This window comes from Cebus imitator, unplaced genomic scaffold (genome assembly GCF_001604975.1).
Source record: "Cebus imitator isolate Cc_AM_T3 unplaced genomic scaffold, Cebus_imitator-1.0 Scaffold174, whole genome shotgun sequence".
NCBI lineage: Eukaryota > Metazoa > Chordata > Mammalia > Primates > Cebidae > Cebus > Cebus imitator.
This window is the reverse complement of record NW_016107489.1, coordinates 1,997,508-2,017,884: the sequence shown is the minus strand read 5'-3', so window position 1 is coordinate 2,017,884 and position 20,377 is coordinate 1,997,508. Positions and strand designations below refer to the sequence as shown.

Genomic DNA, 20,377 nt, shown 5'->3' with positions numbered 1-20,377 from the left:
ATTTAGAACATTATCTGGCAGATTCAGATCCCAAACCTGACATTTTTAATATGCTCAAATCTTTGGAGCTCCAGTGTGTATAAGACAATGATACCTCCTCCCCAATTTGTGCCTTTCTTTGCATGTTTCAGATAAGAAAAAAAATTATTTTTTATTTTTTTTGAGACACAGTCTCATCCGGGCTGGAGTGCAATGGCACTATCTTGGCTCACTGCAACCTCTGCCTCCCGGGTTCAAGTGATTCTCATGCCTCAGCCTCCTGAATAGCTGGGATTACAGGTGTGCACCATCACACCCTGCTAATTTTTTTTTTTTTTTTGTATTTTTAGTAAAGACGGGGTTTCACCATGTTGGCCAGGCTGGCCTCGAACTCCTGATCTCGTGATCTGCCTGCCTTGGCCTCCCAAAGTGCTGGGATTACAGGTGTGCCCCACTGCGTCTGGCAGCGATAATCCTTGGAGAGACAAGAAGCCCACCCTACAAACTTTTCTTTTTTTTGAGACGGAGTCTCACTCTGTTGCCCAGGCTGGAGTACAGTGGCCCGATCTCGACTCACTGCAATCTCCACTTCCTGGGTTCAAGTGATTCTCCTGCCTCAGCCTCCTGAGTAGCTGGGATTACAAGCACCCACCACCATGCCTGGCTAATCTCTATTCTTAATATCTTCTGGAATCCCACAGTTTGACACTGGGAAATTGGTTTTTCCCCCTACATAGTTGTGAACATCTTTAAAAATCTATCATTTAATACATTGTATACTTTTGGAAAGATCCTGATTAAAGGCAGGCAGGATGGTAACCAAATATTTAAGAACATGCAAAAACAGCACGTTTACTTCCTCTCAGCAGTGCCAATACTTCTCAGGACATACCCACCCTAACTGCATTTTAGCTCTGGAATCAGAGACAAAATTGATAAAAATAGACATGAGTGATTCCATTCCTTATGAAATAAGACAAATTATGCTTTGGGAGAAAATCATTTGCTATAAAGTATAAAATGTTTTAATATTTATATAATAAAACCATGACATGTTTATAAACACACTCTCAGGCATTTTTACAATGGGACCACCCACTGCTGACAACTAGAAACGCAATAAATATGCACGGACACACTGAGTATGAAATATACATCTTGATTTTATAATCGTGTGTGCTTTATTTTTTACACAAATGGAATGGAAGTGTTGAATATTTACACTTAACAGGAGTGTAAGCTGTGCAGTGTCTCTGTAAACTCCAGCCCAGGCAAGGAGTATTCCCGCCTCCCTCCCATCCTGCACTACAGCTCGATGGAGAAACATCCTGTCAGAGAGAAGCACAAAACTGTCATATTGAAAGGATCTAACGGGTACAGCCTGGTGCACTCAGAAGTTAAGAAACACTTAGGAAACACAAACTCAAAAAGGAGAGAAGAAAAGTCTGCCATCCCATTGGAAGTCAACCTAGCCACTTGGTTGTCTGTCCTCATGAGTTGCTAGGGAGATACTGTACTCTTTAGATGATCTTTGTCTAAATTGTCCTCCTGTCTTAGCTTTGTCCTCAGCTGTTACAAGAAACTGCACAGCTGTACAAGAAATGATTTCCAAAGCACAGGTTTCAGTGAGGAAGGATATTTACAGACTGGAGTGTGTGTGTGGGTTTCCATCCACAGCCATTCATACTCAATGTAACCTGTGTGTACATGGTATACATACTGTATATACCATCCATACACAGAAGTAAAATGTCTATCACAGAATTCTGTAGGGAGTCCCCTGGCAAGTCAGCTGTCACAGGAGGTACTCCACATGCTTCAAGGGAGTTGATCTTTTTCCCCTTAGGAGTGACAAATTAATGTGATCAACTTAGGAACTAGCCTGAGTCCTTGGCTTAAATATATCTGTACGAATTTAGGCAGGACCAAGACAGGAAAGAAGGTATTTCATTTCACCAGCAAGTCCATTCAGTCTCACCAGAGCAACCACCAGCTGAAAAGCAGAGGGGGCTTCACATGAAAATGGGAAAAAGAAAGCTTATGAATGGGAAAAAAATGTCTCTCTCCAAACCAAGGTGATGGCATGGCTTCAATGAGGAGGAAGAGGTTTGCTATCAGAATAATTGGGGCCAGAGGCTGCCTTTATTGAAAGGAAGTGTCCTCAGAGCCATGCGGTAGTGCTGGGGGTAGGCTCACTTAGGAGCAGCGTTCAGGCAGAGGCACCCAGGGCCGGCAGGGCCCACAGCACATGCATCATCGCTGCCAGGGCAACGGTGCAGGCTGGCTCTGGGAGGCGGGCTGGAGCATGCTCCAGGTCAGGGCCTCATGCTCAGCTTTGCTTTCTGGGCTGAGTAGATGAAACGGCGACCCAAAGTATTTGTGTCATTAGTCCAGTGCATGGACTTGCTGTCTGAGTAAGCCATGAGCCCTTTAGAGGACAGAGAAATCAATACAGGGATGTGCGGGAGAAGATGATCAGAGATGCGAGGAGAGGAGAAGGGACAGGAAAGGAAGGGAAAAAAGAAATAAGAAGGGCAAAGAAATAGAGACTAAAGGAGAGGTGGACAAAAAGGGAAAAGAAATAGAGAAGGATTATAGGAGAAAGTCAACAACTCAGAGATGATGGGGAGGAAGAATAGGAAAAGTAGAGGAACAAAGAAAACAAAAGAGAGAGATGGAATGAGTCAGAAATAGAAGGAGGAGAGTTAGGAAAAGAATGAGAAAACAAATAGGGTCTTGAGCCAGGGGCTAGAGAGTTCTTTCCTGGCTCGGAGTCCTGAAGGGCTGGCAGTAGGATATGAGACAGCGCACACAGGCACCCGAGTGCGGCTTTGTAAAAACAGGCTCTTTAAGCAGACAGAGCCAACCCAAGAATCTGGGGCTGGGAGAAAAGGCCTGCAAATAAATAGCCAAGAAATCCCGCAAAGGGCCTGCAAATAAATGGCCGATAATTCTGTGGGAGGAGAGCAAAAAAGAAATGCCTCTGCAATTAGCCGACAAATGAAATTTTGATTTTGGTAAAGCTGAGACCCCCGTGGTGCTACACATTGTACCAGAGCATGAAAAATAGCACCAGTGACACGATCTGGCACTTTTCTGAAAGGGCCCAGCATGTGTGAAGGTGACATGGCACCCCCAGCAAGCCTTCAGGTTGGAGAGAGCTCTGGACAAAGTTTGCAGTGTTAGCACCAGTCTGGCCCCAGGCTCCGGATGCATTTGCACCAGATGTAATCTGGGTAACTTTCATGCCATTTCCATACATGTCATCAGATTTGCTGCAAAATACACCAGTTCGTTGGAGCCATAGAGACATCAACATTGGGAAGTGCAAGACAACACAACAAATGGAGGTGTAAATTCTATAGGAAAAGACCGTCTCACCAATTTGCTTGGTGATTCTTCAAGCAAATATATATGTATCTATATATTTATATAAATCTACATAAAAAATCAGTGCAAATGCCAATTCTAATTTGAAAGCATCTACACTAGGAAAATAAATATATTACTACAAAACCAAGGATTGGTGGTTCAATTTGATTGTACTCAGCCACAGCAATACTAGTAAATGGAAAAGCACATCACACGACCCGCAAAAACATCTACTCATTAATGACAGTCTTTTAAATAAATGGTTGCATGCTCAGTTGAGAAACCAAAGAAGTTATCATGGTGGCCTAAAAATAGAGCTGGGATCAGGAATGGCATTCTGGTGGCAGAAAACTTCTGGGAGCAATATTGATGAAAGTAGGCCTTGGCCTGAAACTGGCGAATTGCAGACATGGACATATCTGTAACATTTTGAGCATTCTAAGGAAGTCTCTGGAAATTTAACTTTCCTGAGAGGGAAAATTCATTGCTAGCCCTTCCATTGGCAAAGACAGCCTCAAGACTATAGGAAGATGCATGATTTTGCATTTTGGGGTTTGTTTTGGTGACTGCAGCCAGGCAGACAATGATGTTTAGTGTAAGATGAACAATGCCTGTTTTTGGAAAGAGACTCTCATTCTGAGCTCCGATGTTCTTACTGGGAAGAAGCCCCATCACTCTGATGGCTCTGTCTCTTGCTCTCCTACCCAGCCTACATGCTGGTTTGCTGCACAGTGTGGCAGAATCCCTGCCAGGTCTGGATGTACCCCAGAAATAAGGCGATGGGGCTTAGTGTGGGAATGCACAGAACCCAGAGTAGAGTGGTTATTATCACTGAAAAGTCTCTCTCTAAACACCATGGACAAAAGCAATGCTGATGTCGCCATCCGCTCTAAAGTGGGAAACTAACTCTTCTAGTTCAGTTTATAGGCTTTGGGAGGTTTCTTTTTTTAAAATCATCATTATTATAATTGTTAAAAAATAAACTTGGTCCAAGTGCAGCTCCAAGAAAGGCAGTTCAATTGGTTGAGCTCAAAGTCATTAATTGTCTTTCCTTGTGACTCTATCTCTTTGCTCTGTACATAGAAATAAAACAGTCTGCGCCCCTCACCCCCAAGCAGTCACTTCTCTTCTCTCTCTTCCTCAAAGAAATAGTGCATCTAGGAACAGATCTCCCATGGGCTCTAATACCGTCTCTGGCTGTTGCAAAACTCTCAGTTACTCTGTTAAACAAACAAACAAAAACTAATCCTAATTACTCATCATTGGCCAAAATGCTAAACGGTCCTTTATAAATTGTGTGTCAGCAGCTAGGAACAAAGTTATTAAACTATTTGCATGGCAGGCTCAGGCTATTTAACTAGAGAAAAGCAAAAACTCCCTTTAGATCATTTCCATAAGTTTGTCTCTGAAAAGCCATCAGCTTAAAAAAATGCATAAACCAAACGTCTTCCCAAAATATCCATGAAGGCAACTCATTAAGGTATGTGCTCCATGAGAGTGTATCACTAATGTGGAAGGGAGGTAAGTGAGGAAGAAGTCTTTGTCAGACTTGAAAGGAACTCAGATGCTCTTAATGGATCATTGGCAACAAAAGGGAGAGTGCAACCTTCAGTTCTTGAATTTGATCATCTGCTGATGCTGCATACATTTAGTCTTTCAATATTAGTCTTTACAAAATATTTCACAAAACTTTTTAACCTATAGAAATTTGTTTCTATACATTTAATATATTTTTACTGTATAAATTATTCTCATCTTTAGTGCCTTCTTTCAGTTTAAAAATGGCAAAATAGGCAATCGACAATCATAAAGCTAACCCCAGGTGGAATCCCCTCCTGTCTGTAAGGTTAGTGCTCCATTCACTTGCAAATTTTATGAAATGCTTATCTTTGCAGATGCCAGTCAACATAGCTACACATTTATCCTTCCCAGAGAGATATGTCGTCTCCAAAGGGACTCCTTTCTTTTTTTCCTTCTTTCTTTCATTTGCTTGTTAAGAAATCAAAAGATGTGCATAGTTATAAAATTCAAAGTGTACCAATTACAGATGTGGGTAATGGGAAGGTTGGTGAGGTTCGAGTGCTGGCAATTTCTCTTTAAAGCAAAAGACACAGAGAGCTCTGTAGCTAAATCAGCTCTGGACATCCGCTGGGGTGAGGAGGCTCTCATCTCTTGGGCAGAAAGCCCGTCAGAGGTTCATCCCTACACCTGGCACTTTGAGCAAACCAAAGCCTTCCTTCACACTGCAATGTCTTTTCTGTCCCACCCTGTGGCCCCTCTGTTTCCTTCATGGCTTCATACAGTTTGTGTTGTACATTCATAAGAATTCACATTGACTGCAAAAACATAAATGCAACAAAAACATAAAAGCCTCCAAGTAGTATGTTATATATATTTTGTTCTTCTAAATGTTCTTCTGTCGCTGTCAGAGGCGCAGTAGCTAATTTATAACTTTTCCTTTGAGGGAATCCAGATGAAAGGCCCAGATTGCTCTTCAATAACAATCTTGCATTGGTTATATATATCTTCTAAAGTGTCTCCTTGGACAATAGCTATAACAAAAGCAAACACACCCAAATTACTTCCTGGATGGTGAAGAACAATCATCACTTACATACCGGAGGCTCAAACTGGTAGCAGACAACTTATCAGGAAGCTTCATATCATTTTTCATTAGTAAGAAAAAGCAGAAAATTCACATAAGCAAAATTACATTCATGATTTTAAAAAATGCTTTCAATGGATATCCTGGATCACTAACAAATGCATCACAGTCTTTGCACTTTCTACATATCTGCCTGTAGTTCTGGACAATGAATCACTCATTTACTTAACAAATATTTTATGGGTGTCTACTCTGGGCCAGGCACTCAGCTAGGCATTGATCAATTTTCAGATTGAGAACTACCTGTTTAGAAAAGAAAACTGGCCTTATAGTCTCTATATTTACTTACTTTGGCAGCGGCAGAAATTCACATGTTATAGACACCGAGGAAAAAACAAAGATTTTAGAGGAAGCTTTAGTTAACCTCCCAACCCGCATAAACCTTAATAGGGAAACTCATTCATTCTCCAAATCTCTGGTAAATAGAGATTTTACCATAAAGGGCTATTCATATTGAGAATACCATAAGGCTACTATTTATAAGAACATAAATAGGAAGAAATATAAACAAACTGCTCAGTGTGTATTTCCTAAAACACTAAGTCACTTGGAGTAGATTTAAGTACATTTTATTGTCTCGTTTGAACAAAAGCTATCTTGTAGAAAGATTTCCAAACACATCAATATTATGTATATGACACTAGGTCTTAAAAATAATGAAGGATGATTTAGATATTTAAAAACAATTCTCAGAATATATTAATTATAATATTGTATACCAGATAGGAACTACTGTAAAATGTACCTTGGTTTTGATTCTTTTTCCTACCTGGGTGTTCTTTCAGGATGAAACATAGCTCTCATTTTGGTAATTGACAGAAAGTTTACTTAGTATTACCCGATTCAGGTTATTTACAAACTGCTAAGACACTGACCCTTTGTATATTCTGAATAAGGTAAAAAATAAAACATCTAACTTCACGTAAGGTAATCCAGGAAGAACGTTCCTGTTTTTAAACCACTGAGAACCAGGTGTAAAGCAAATTTCACAAAGTCTGATTACTCAGTGTTCCATAAAAGCATATAGGAACAGAGAACTCAGAACTCAGGCTATCCAGGAGAAGAAAAACTTCTATTCCCCTAACTTCATGTTTCCAAGGAAACATTTAAAAATAAAAAAAAAACCAACCAGTTTTTGGCTGAGACTTGACACAATGGGAATTTCAAGCACCTTGTTCATGTGCTGCTGATGGGGACATTGGCGACAGCTGATGGAGCAGGGAACAGAAGCCTCCTGGCTGCTCCTCAAGAATAGCTGTTTTGGACACTGACTATTTTGAGCCTTAAAAATTTCTTTTTCAAGTTTTCTCATGATATCAGGGAGATCGTTTAATTTGATCTTTACTATTAATGAGGTAGTAATGCCTAAAATCCTTTTCACGGTAGGAGACAGCTCAGAGGCATCCGTTGCCCATGTGGGTCAGGCTGGTGGGAACCTGGGAGCTGGCTGCAGCTGAACTCCCATGAGAACCCAGGGTTCCACATCAAAATGGGTGAAGCAGAGGGAGACTCCTTGTGTGTGAAACAGATATTAGGGATTCTCAACAGGAAGGTTTTAGGGCCCAAGTACACCAGGCCCAGAGCTCTCTCTATGTCAGATGTCAGACAATTTATCCTCTTCCCACAGTGCCAGGGTAAAAGTGAACTTACCTGTAAAATATTCTCCAAATTCTTGTTCTAGCTTAATTGCTCGATCATAGGTTTTCTTGGCTTGTTCCTCTGTTAGACGCTTATTCATTTCCCTGGGAAAATGAGGGTTTAGTATTAGAACATAAAGGGAATATTCCAAATCCTAAAAAATTAAAATGTAGGGAAAAATAAATCATGCAGAAAGCATAGTGTAGTCTTAGCAACAGCTCTTTAGTCTTCATTCAGGAATCCTCTGTGCTGGAATAACTTCGGCAACAAGGACTCTGGCCCGAAAGCTCATTCTCTCAAAAGGCAGCCTCTTGGTCCCACATTGGATTGAAGCCAAACAGGTATCCCTGTGATTTGCAGTCACTGGTGTCTGTTCTGCAGGGGACATGACAGGGACTGCAAATCATGAGAGGGAGGCTAAACTTCTTCCATGGTAGGCCCTAGGATATTTAAGTAAAGTGCTTAAGTGTATCTTGAGGCTTCTACTTCTTCAGAAAAAACTGTCCAATTGCTTCATCTACGCCCTCACTGGATATGATTTCTAAATGTGAACTTTCCTGAGGCTTTCTTGGAGTTTGTTCTAGTGTATCTCAGACTCTCTTAAATGTGGGAGAGTAGAATGGTAGTTATCAGAACTGGGAAGACAAGGCAGGAGGGGAGAAGAAGAGAAGCTGGTTAAGGAGCACAAAAATGCAGTTAGAGGAATATTTCAAAATTGTTAGAAGATCTCTAATATTCCCAAAACATTTCTGGTGATGGGTATCCCAATTACCCTGATTTGATCTTTACACGTTGTATACAAGCATGAAAATAGGACATATACTCCAAAAACATATATAACTAATATATATAAATTTTTTAAAAAGTCTCAAGGATAAATCAAGGTGGAAGCGAAATGAAAAATTCTTGAATTCTCTTTAAAACCTAATCTATTGATTCTTAACTACTGGCAGCTTTATCTTGCCAAGGCTTCCAGGTGTTAAAAAAAAAAAAAAAAGTCCAGCCAAATGCAATTTGGTTGGCTGATCAGGATGGATCACAGGTGCATGTAGAATTTCTGAAATCATAACTGCCTTGCATGCTGCTTAGGAAGCCAGAGATTTGGGTCTGGAACATCTGGTCTTAGTCAATTCCTTTTCAGAATTTCTTTCTGCAAGTAACAGAGGCAAGAAGGGACATGCTTAAGGCTATGTATTTAACTAAGAGTAATCTGGGGTAAGAACTCAAGGGTTCGGTTTTTAAACCAATTTTTGGTCAGACTTCCTATTATACCAAGACTTGATGTCTTTCAAAAGAGTCTTATTTGGAAAAAACCAAATGGTGACATTAGACACTAATGGCTGAAACAAAAAGAAGAGGGCATTTTCTGAACTCTTATTGCTAAACTCATCTGTTTTGAGGGGTGGAATCTATAATTTCTCTTCTAGTCTCAGCCCTACATGCTGTGAATGGATGTTACTCTTTGGTGGAGAAGATGCTGGGCTAAACCAACGGACACTCTTCAGACAAAGATGAAGATTTGCTCCAGATGTCAAGAAATGACATGGGCCAGGCACAGTGGCTGAAGTCTGTAATCCCAACACTCTGGGAGGCTGAGGCAGGTGGATCACTTGAGCTCAGGAGTTCAAGGCCAGTCTGGGCAACATGGTGAAACCCTGTCTCCGCAAGAAATACAAACATTAGCTGGGCATGGTGGCACATGGCTTTAGTCCCAGCTACTTGGGAGGCTGAGGTGGGAACATGACTTGAGCCCACAAGGTCATGACCACAGTGAACCATGATGGCACCACTGCACTCGGCCTAGGTGACAGAGCAAGACCCTGTCTCAGAAAAAGAAATCACATAGTTCTGGATCTTCCTCTACTTGCCTGCCAAGGATTCTGTCTTCTCTGAGTTCCCTTTTTACTGATTATAGCAATGACTTACTTTGGGTTTTTATCCTCTAACCTGTGAATTTACTTTGTCTCCTTGACTGATCAGTTATTCTTTGAGGGTGAAGATCATGGCTGGTTTGTTAACATGTGGCATGGAGTCTGATTCAGCATTTGTTTGTTGAATGAATAAGCGAGTAAACGAATGAATGAATGAACAAATGGGGAGCTAGATAAACATAATTATAAGATAGTTGAAGGCAGAAATAAGCACAGAGCATCATGGGAGCAGGAAGGTAAAAGCAGATTGGAGGTGGCAGGGTGAAGAGACATTGCCACGTGGGAAGGGAACGGAAGTCAGACGGTGGCACAATATAAAAAGAACATCCCTTTCATACACATCGTTGATTTTATGCTCCTCTGAAGAGTCAGCTATGTATGTGCTAATAAGCTCTGTGATTTGATGTGGATGATGCACTTGAAAAATAATGTGTGTGATGATGTATCAATGCCTAAATGTGACAGCTGCCATGCTTTTGTTCCAGCTGACCTAGCATTCACTCCTCCCCAGGGAATGGGCAATTCATGGCAGCTTTGCTCCTGGAGTAAAAGCCTCGGAAAAGAGTGAACTGTAAAGTAAACATCCAACATTTAATAGGATTGCATTGGTCTGAATATCACCATCATTGCGCTTGAGACACACGAACATGGCTACAGCAAATTATTTCAGATTCACTGTCCTCATTGTGAAATCCAGCCTTTAGTATGTTTAACTTTCCTTGGTGAAAAGTGGCTGTGACAGTGCCCTAAGGCATTAACTAAAATAAGTCATCTCATAGTTGTGGAAGGAAGTAGACCTCTATGGAGTGCCAGATGGGACGCTCTCTCAATATTGCTCTGGACCAAATGTGCCATTGCTATCCTTCCCTCAGGCCTCATTCCCCTGGGAAGCCATTTATCCCACGGTGTGTTTAAAATATGAGGATTTCTTTTTCTATTTCTGAAACAGGCCTTTAAGATGGCTATTCCCAGGAGGTGAGGACTATTTTTCTTCTCTACTTATTAATGTTAGCATTGCTTATATTTATGAGGCTCTTTACAGATTATAAATCAATTTTACATAATGAAATTTGTACTTACTTAATTCATTTTGCACAATGCCCAACACGGTATCCTACATAAGGAGAAATTTAATACCTGCTAATGGGGATGATGATATTAAGAACCATTATTTTATCATTAATACATATTTTTCCATATGCCAGCCATGGGAAAAACTCTTTATATTATAATTTAATACCTAAATTCATGGGGCTGAAAGTATTGTTGGTAACCTCCTAATCTTATTTTTTTATTCTAGTAAGAACCCTTGTCCATCTTTTATTTATGGGACTATATTCTGCTTTGAAGACATATCTCTGGCAATTTCCCCAGAGCTCAACTATGTATTTAACTTAATTCTCCTAGGCTGCCACTGCAGCTGCTGCAGTTTGCTTTGCTTCTTCGTCCTTAGAGGAGACACAGAATAGTCAATGCCCTCTGCAAGCAATTGCTTTCACCACTGGGATTAAATAATTTCCGTTTCTTCAGTCTTTGCATAAACATTGTTTTCTAGTACTCTGTAGTTCACTCCTGAACCCTGTCAAACACTGCGGTCTTGAGGCCCAGATGAAGACAATATTTGATCAAGGCCCTTGTGACAGACACACTGGTATTATCTCTTGCACTGTCATGGAAGAGGTGCTATTTATGTGTTCTATAATAATAAAATAGTTTTATTCCTTTATAATAAAGTAATTTTATATCTTTTATAAAAATAATAGGTACTATTGATTGAGTACTTACTGTATGCCAAAGACTATATCAGCAGCTTTACTAAATTCCTAATCTTGTTATTTGACCTTTATACTAGCTCTATGAGGAATTTATTAGTGCACCTCGTTTAGAGGTGAGGAGCTAAATCTTAGGAAGGTCAAGCAATTTGCCCAAGGTTACTTAACTGATCAGTGGCAAAGCAAAGAACCAAACCTTGCCTGATCAATTTTCAGGTCCCTGCTGGTAGCCCCTTTCCTTGCTACCCCTATCTACTGTAGCTTCACCTTTGTGAGTGGGAGTTGCCTTTACTGACTTTATAGTCAGACCATGAATGTCTGCCCACTTTGTTTAGTGCTTTCTGAAAGAAGATATTTCACAAGTTATTTGGAGAAAAAAAAACAAGAAAAAAAAAATCTGAGCACACAAGTATGAAGCTACTCGTTTAAGTTACAGATGTTTTACTGCCACATCACTAAGAAAACACTATTAAGAACAATGTTCTATGTATGAAAAGTTTTATTTAAGGAACGTTAGAATTCTATTATAGAACCAAGGAAAATGCCAATGAAAAAAAGCCTCAAATGTCGTCTGCTCTCTCTATAAAAAAATCTACACATTTAAAATGATTTACTTATGGACCTGCCTCAGAAGTATGAGACTATTCAAAAATGATTGCTTCCTATCATTTGAAGAAAAAAAAAATAGCAAACCAAAAAACCAAACCAAACCAAGCTATCCTCAAAACAACAACAACAACAAGAACAACACCTCGAAAACTAACAAACAAAATGAAGATGTTTTAAGGAATTACTATTATTGTTAAAAATGAGGGGTGCGAAAAAAAAGAAATCACTGACATTATGGTTCTAGTGGTTTAAAAAACTTTGACGTATCTTTAAAAAAAGAGAATGCTCTAATGATTGTTTATTTTGCTGTACAGAAGCTCTTCAGTTTAATTAGATCCCATTTGTCTATTTTGGCCTTTGTTGCCATTGCTTTTGGTGTTTTAGTCATGAAGTCCTTGCCCATGCCTCTGTCCTGAATGGTATTGCCTAGGTTTTCTTTTAGGGTGTTTATGGTGTTAGGTCTTATGTTTAAATCTTTAATCCATCTTAAGTTAATTTTTCTATAAGGTATAAGGAAGGGGTCCAGTTTCAGCTTTCTGCACATGGCTAGCCAGTTTTCCCAATGTCATTTATTAAACAGGGAATTCTTTCCCCATTGCTTGTTTTTGTCAGGTTTGTCAAAGATCAGATGGTTGTAGATGTGTGGCGTTACTTCCTAGGCTTCTGTTCTGTTCCATTTGTCTGTATCTCTGTAACTGGCAACCAACAGAATGGGAAAAAAATTATGCAATCCATCCATCTGACAAAGAGCTAGTAACCAGACTCTACAAAGAACTTAAACAAATTTACAAGAAAAAAACAAACAACCCCATCAAAAAGTGGGTAGAGAACATGAACAGACACTTCAAAAGAAGACATTTATGCAGCCAAAAACATATGAAAAAATGTTCATTATCACTTGTCATTAGAAAAATGCAAATCAAAACCACATTGAGATACCATCTCAGGCCTGTTAGAATGGTGATCATTAAAAAACCTGGAGACAACAGATGCTGGAGAGGATGTGGAGAAATAGAACACTTTTACACTGTTGGTGGGAGTGTAAATTAATTCAACCATTGTGGAAGACAGTGTGGCGATTTCTCAAGGATCTAGAAATAGAAATACCATTTGACCCAGCAATCCCATTACTGGGTATATACCCAAAGGATTAAAAACTGTTCTATTATAAAGGCACATGCATATGTATGTTCATTGTGGCACTGTTTACAATAGCAAAGACTTAGAACCAACCCAAATGCCCATCAATGGTAGACTAGATAAAGAAAATGTGGCACATATACACCATGGAATACTATGCAGTCATAAAAAAGGATGAGTTCATGTCTTTGCAGGGACATGGATGAAGCTGGAAACCATCATTCTCAGCAAACTGACACAAGAACAGAAAACCAAACACTGCATGTTCTCACTTATAGGTGAATGTTCAACAATGAAAACACATGGACACAGGGAGGGGAACATCACACACTGGGACCTGTTGGTGGGTGGGGAGCTAGGCGAGGGATAGCAGAGGGTGGGGGGATTGGGGAGGGAAAACATTAGGAGAAATACCTAATGTAGGTGATGGGGGGATGGATGCAGCAAACCACCATGGCACGTGTATACCTATGTAACCATTCTGCAAAATCTGCACATGTACCCCAGAACTTAAAGGATCAAAAAAACATACTGAATGCTGAAAAATCAACAATGGCATTTCCCATTTGTAAGCATTTGTGGCAAAGTTCTGTTAGTAATTTGCAGTACAATATGGAACAGAGAGTTAGCCGGATGAAGGCCTCCGATGCCCTCTACTCACATAAGAGGTTCCAGAGACCTGGGCTTTATGAAGATGGCAATGGGATAGAGCTGGGCAACTTGTAATCGCTTGATAGCATTTCCTGATACATCAAGTATACAGTGTTTGCCCTGGGAGAAAGAGAAGAATAATATGAAGTTAATATAGAAAACGTGGCCATAATCCAACAAAAAGAAACTAATATATGTAGGTTTTAGAGGAACGTAGGAGATGCTGGATTTCTAAAGTTAGAAAAGATCACTGCAAAGAGTAACTAAAACTTGATTTATAGGGTTATCACCGAATGTTTATAATAACTAATACTAACTAGTCCCTTACAAAGTGTCTGCCACTGGGCTAGACATTTTACATGTGTTCTCTCAGTTAATTTAATTTAATTTAATTTTTCACTTCCAGCTTCATGGTAGATTTATTTTCTTAAATACCTGATGTAACACACAAAAATGACAGGCAGCCATATGTTATGTGACTGAGTCTATTCTCATGAAGTTTCAAAACCATCTCTGAAGACAACTGTCAAGAAGAAATTCCCAAATCTCTGAGGTAGGTATTATCAGCTGCATTTTATAGAAGAGAAGACTCACACTAACTAACTTGCCCAATAATTTAGAGCTAGGAGCATGCAAACCCAGGTCTTGAGCACTAACAGTATTGTTGGTTGGACTAAATAGATACTTCATTGTCTCACCCTGCCCAACATTCAATGCGGAAGATTGGGAATTGTGAACTTTTTCGAGTGCTTGTGTGTATCGTGTCTGCAATGTGCTTAATCTAGTGGAGGACAGACACAAAAATGGTTAACTGAAATATATGGTTGAATGGGCATGGTGACTCACGCCTTTAATCCCAGCACTCTGGGAGGCTAAGGCAGGTGGATCACCTGAGGTCATGGGTTGGAGACCAGCCTGACCAATATGGTCTCACTAAACAATGTCTCTACTAAAACTACAAAAAATTAGCCAGGCGTGGTGGTGGGCCCCTGTAATCCTAGCTACTTGGGAGGCTGAGGCAGGATAATCGCTTGAACCTCGGAGGCAGAGGTTGCAGTGAGCCGAGATCGTGCCATTACATTCCAGTCTGGGCAACAAGAACAAAACTATATATTGAAAAAAAAAATATCTAGCTATCTATTTATCTATCTATCTATCTGTAAGTTAAATGCTGAGAGAAAGAGGCTGGTACGAGGTATGTAAATTACTTGTTTGCTAACAAATAAAAATGCTATTACATGATAGCACATCTCATTTAACTTGGCTTCCATCACAGTGAGTGCTCAGAGCAAGGAACTGCTTTATAAAGCATTTCTGCAAACGCAGATACATTTGCCACATCATATTCTACCTCCTGGAGAGAAATGGCCTCATTACCCTGAGAAGAACTTTATGCAAAAAGAGAAAAAAAGGCACTTTATGCAGATAGGAAGGGTCCTAAATCAATAATAAGGGCTAAAAACTCATCTATAATGTTAACATGAAAATGAATAGAGTCCACTGAATAACTGAACTCTTCTTATATGAGAAACACACTAAGATGGTTCGAGCCTTTGTTACTTAGGTAATAGATTTCAAGTTTTCTATCTGTGAAGTGCAGCAACCACATAACATGTATAAATGCTGGTTGATTATTCATTGGTCAGAACATTTCAAGTTAACAACGTGAACGAAGAGGAAAATAGATGCAATTATCCAGGACAGTCTAACTAGAACCAGTATTCATATAGTTGATAGAACTAAACTGTTGAGAGGGAAGAAAATAGATGCAACTTCTTAGTGTATTCTCAGATAGACATTAAAATTACTTGTTTAACTCTTTAGCGGTACATTGAAAAAGGTCATGTCAAATCAAATCAACCCAACAAATATCTTCTCCTATGATATCGGTTCCCTGTGTTCACAGGAGATAGGATCCCTCTATAGGCAGATTGTATAGCCACAACCAGGTGCCTTCCTATCCTATCCTTTTTGAACATTCTTCTCTTTTCCATGCCCCTGAAGTTACCAGCAAGAAGAGAATTTCAGCATTTCCATCTCCTCTAAACTAGAACTTCTGCTAGCAACAGGCTGGGCAGCCTTTCTCATCTATCTTCTCTTCCACCATGAGGATGTCAAATTTTCAGAGACAGAGAAAAAATAACTTGCTCTAACAAAAGAATTCAGGAATGATATCCCCTTGGTTTACAACCAAAGTAGTAAACCTGCCTTCATAAAATCAGTGTTGTTTATTGGGGCCTCAGAGAGTGAGTCACAGACAAAGCGAATCCTCATAAACTTCAAGGTGTTAATTGCCTTTAGGTTTATAGATATCTCTCCAACCCTCTTGGTGCTTTTTCCAAGTCAGTGAGAATACTTTATTGAAATTAGAACAAAGATTAATGACATTGCTCTAAGGTGATTCTCTGCTTGGATGTCTTAAAAGGAGGATTTAATCAAAATTTACAATTGCAATCAAGAGAGAGTAATGACCAAAAATTGCAGTTTGCAACCTAGAAACCTTCAAGGGAGGTGTAAGAAGATTGGTGAACATACTCTTTCTGCTACAAATCTCACAGACTGCACACTGGTTCCATATAAATTGTCATTGTACTGGCCGGCTTCTATAAACTTGTGCTCTTGGATATCTTTCTCCATTTGTTCTCTGGAAATGACAAAGTGATAGTCTCTGCCATCCACCTCGTAGTCTCGCTTTGGCCTCGTGGTATCTTTATAAAACAAAAAATAATACAAAAAATAATAAGGTGCATTTATACTCATAAACTTCCTATATACCTGTATTCTCCACCACATCCTCAACATTGATATGTAGAAATATGTAGCATGAAGAACTATGACATAGTAATAGGTACCACTCTTACCCTCCCACCATAAGCAACTAAAAAACTGGACAAAATATATGAAACAACTGTTTTCAGACATCAGACAACAGGAAGTACAGGGCTGTAATCTCTGGGAAAAGAGAAATATACGAGAGAGCATTCATTCCACCTCTCTGCCTAGAGGCCATTTCCAAATGGAGAATTTAGACATCGCATAGTGCTAGGAGGCACTGGAGTTCAGCCAGAAACTGTGGAGATCCCGGAAAGGCCGCATTTTAAAAGCTTCCTCTAGACTTACTCTATACCCATCTTCCCAAAGTCTAAAACCATGTCACAAATGGAAGAAGCTGATCTGTCAGTACATCATTGCCTGCCAGAACAAAAGCTTAATATTCTATAGAGGAACATAAAATTTAGATTCTCAACATATATAAAATAAGATAATCACAGTTAAGGTGGGACTAAAAACCAGCAACTCTAATCATTTCACCCAATTTTTCTGGTAAGAAGACAAGGGAAAAGCAATCTAGCAATAGGTATAAAAGCTGTTAAAGTATTTTTGAACTTTTACTCACTTATTTTTTCCTAGAAATATGTTTTTAAAAATGATCAAAACTTCAGATACAGATTTATCCTTAAAGATATTCATTATAGGCTGGGCATGGTGGCTCATGTCTGAAATCCAAGCACTTTGGAGGCCAAGGGCGGGCAGATCACCTGAGGTCGGGAGTTCAAGACCAGCCTGACCAACATGGTGAAACCCTGTCTTTGAAAAAAAGATATTCATTATATTACTTTATAAGTAATAATTATAGAATAGAATTACAATTGTATTTTAGTTGTAATTCATAATAGTGAAAAATAGGGAATAAACAAAATGTTCATAAAGAATGATTGTGATATAATAATCATTTGAAATAGTTTTATAAAATTTTAAATAAGCAAAAAAGAAATAACCACAGGGAAAAATACATGCATAGGAAGAATAGATGGAAATACACCAAAATATTAACAATGATGTTATCTCTGGGTGTTGTGTGGGATTTTGTGTACTTTTAATTTTCTTGTTTAACTTTCTTTTTAGCATTTTTCAAGTTTTGTAAAATGAACATGTTGACTTTCATAAAATGGTTCTATTAATTTAAAAAAGATATAGGTGATGGGGGGATGGAGACAGCAAATCACCTTGCCATGTATGTACCCATGCAACAATCCTGCATGATCTGCACATGTTCCCAAGAATCTAAAGTACAATTAAAAAAGAAAGAAAGAAAGAAAGAATATGCAAAGTGAAGGGGAAAGTGGAAAGAGTGCTTAAGTACTTTGTTTTCTTTCTCTCAAAAGTAGAAGAGCAAGCTGAAGGCTGCTCTAAATAAACTACCTGGAGTTTCATTTGATTCTTCCTATCTGAAGACTTTCTCAGGATATGTTTTATGGCAGGCTCTCTTCCCAGATCCCTTGCTGGAAACTGTTTCATGAGATACAGCAATCATCCTAGTCTTTTGTTCATTCCCTATTCTTAAGTATCTCACATAAAATTTTCATACTAGAATGTTAGAAACACTTGAAAGCATAAGGCTTAAAATATGTAGACTGAGAGAGAAATATTTGTGGTATCAGAAATAAGAGCTTCATTATTTAATAAATTAAAAATTCCTGGTGGGCCTGTCTACATACATAGAAGGTCTGCATGCATTTCTATGTGACAGAGTCGGGGTATAGATGGGGTGAGTGAGTGGAGAAAGTATGGTGGGAGGTGGGGAGCAGGAAAGGCAGAGCAGTTAGAATCTAATAAGGCTACAATCAGAGGGACCAGGAAGCCCAATGATTGTCTACAATGAGAAGAAAGTAGTTTAAAGTCTATAATGGTCTAGAGGTCAAAGTGAAGTGTTATACATCTTCTTGTCTTCATCGTCCCTAAACCTGGGACTGTCAACATGGGAAAGCCTATTGGGTTTTAGGATTGACCTATGGCCCTAAGTCCTTCTGAGAGGATTTTAATATATGGCTTTGTTTCTGATCTCTTCCATTCTATAAAAAATAATGTTTCAGTGGCATTTCAATTAATCTATAAAAACATGCTGATACCTATCATAAATCCCATGCTATTTTAAATGGTTGGAGGGCTGCAAAGATTCATCCTGCCTTTTAAGGGGCTACAATCAGTTTAGAGAGATTGTATTTTATCAAATAGAGAATGACACGCAGCAGCATAAATGACATGTTAGGCAAAGAAATTAAATAAGGCACTCAGCTAATCGGAAATGGTTGGTATTTGAATTACTGGAGAGACTACTGGAGGAACGAAATTACGTATTACCATCTCATAAAGAATCCAAGCTCTTTTTTTTTTTCCTTAGGGGAAAGAAAAATGACACTTACGAGGCACACAGGAGCCAAATTTATCAGGGAATTCAGATATTAAGTCGTCATTGATCCGATCCTTCATGGGCCCCAGGATAATCACTGGCCGGGTGTAGTTTACTACAGAACAGGAAAGGAAGAAGTAGATGAAGAGAAAGACTTGGAAACAACTGTAAAACTTTCCTGCAAGGGTGATTCTTCATCGCCAAACAGTATGAGCTGTTAAAAGGCATTACTTCACTGGATAAATTACTCATACAGCTTTGCACAGGGAAATTGATGTTTAACACTCAGGAGGTTCGCAATGCCTACTTTCTGGAATCTACTAGCAGAGAAAAGCAACTGCAGTATCTGTCGATGAAAAGAAACATTTGGAGGCGTTTTGCTTACTCTCTGGCTCTGCCTACATAATGTCAAAACAACTGAATTTAGTCAATTGAGTGGAAGAAAAAAGAATCCAAACAGCTGTTTGGCTATTGATTAGACATGACTATAAAAAGTAATTGTTAGAAGTAATAACATCTTATGTTTTCATGATTTCTTTTCCCCAGATCAAGATACTCTCTACACGTTGCTGCAGTTTCTAGATTCCCTTGTATCTGGGATTAGAAGGAATCTTAAAGTTCATTGGCTACAACTCCCCATCTAATGCTTGAATTCTCTCTTCGATATCCTTGTCAGTAGCAATTAGTCTCTGTATAAATGCCTCCAGGAAAAAGCAGCAGCTTACAGATAGCCTATATCTTAGGCAGATCTGCTAGAAAGTCCTTCTCAATACTGAGCTGACATGAGTCTCTGAGGAGACTCTGTTCACCAGTCTCATAGCTAGTGCTCTTTAGTTAATTTGAATGTGCTCCTTCAGATTGAGGACCATCCATCTGGAGGGCTGCATCCTTCTCTTAGGAGCTGCTACTGCCTATACTCAGAGGGGAAGTTGTTTGGTGATAGCATCAGAGAGAGAGAGAGAGAGAGAGAGAGAGAGAGAGAGAGAGAATAGGGTATGGTCTCAAGACAACTGAGTATTAAGCAGAGTTTATTCTCCTTAGTCCTTTGCTCTTTCCCTCCTTCAAGAAATCAGGAATGAAAGTGTCCTGGGAAACTTACTTTCCTGCCTTGTAACAGGCTCATAGGAAAGAATGAGGTCTTCTTGTCCTCCTGAGAAGAGAAGAAAAGAAAACTACAGTGAACTAACAATCAGTTATATATTACAGAGACAAGCCCTGCTCTGAAACACAGGAAGCAGACACAGCTCAGGGTTAATTCTTGCTCTTTCTCCTTGAACCATTCAAAAATCCCTTCATGCTCATAAAACCCTTTAGCGCTATTTTAGTATCAGATTTTCACAGTCACAACTCTTAGTAATCATTGGTCACTAGCTATTTGCTGCAGGGCAATGACCTGTGAGACTGCTTTCTGTCTGGCATTGAGAATGGA

The 20,377-nt window shown here is 39.3% G+C and overlaps 1 protein-coding gene across 33 annotated transcripts in view; it reads right to left on the bottom strand.

The window, feature by feature from the left end:
* Positions 1–981: 981 nt before the first annotated feature.
* DLG2 (discs large MAGUK scaffold protein 2) overlaps positions 982–20,377 on the bottom strand; it is a 1,831,252-nt gene continuing 1,811,856 nt past the window's right edge. For all 33 annotated transcript variants that reach the window (XM_037744434.1, XM_037744428.1, XM_017544957.2 and 30 more), the window contains 6 exons: positions 20,048–20,098; positions 18,962–19,063; positions 16,293–16,465; positions 13,768–13,877; positions 7,667–7,758; positions 982–5,903 (listed from right to left, as the gene is read on the bottom strand). In XM_037744434.1, the coding sequence (XP_037600362.1) occupies positions 5,797–5,903; positions 7,667–7,758; positions 13,768–13,877; positions 16,293–16,465; positions 18,962–19,063; positions 20,048–20,098 (635 nt within the window). In that variant the 3' untranslated portion in view covers positions 982–5,796. The remainder of the gene's footprint in view (positions 5,904–7,666; positions 7,759–13,767; positions 13,878–16,292; positions 16,466–18,961; positions 19,064–20,047; positions 20,099–20,377) is intronic.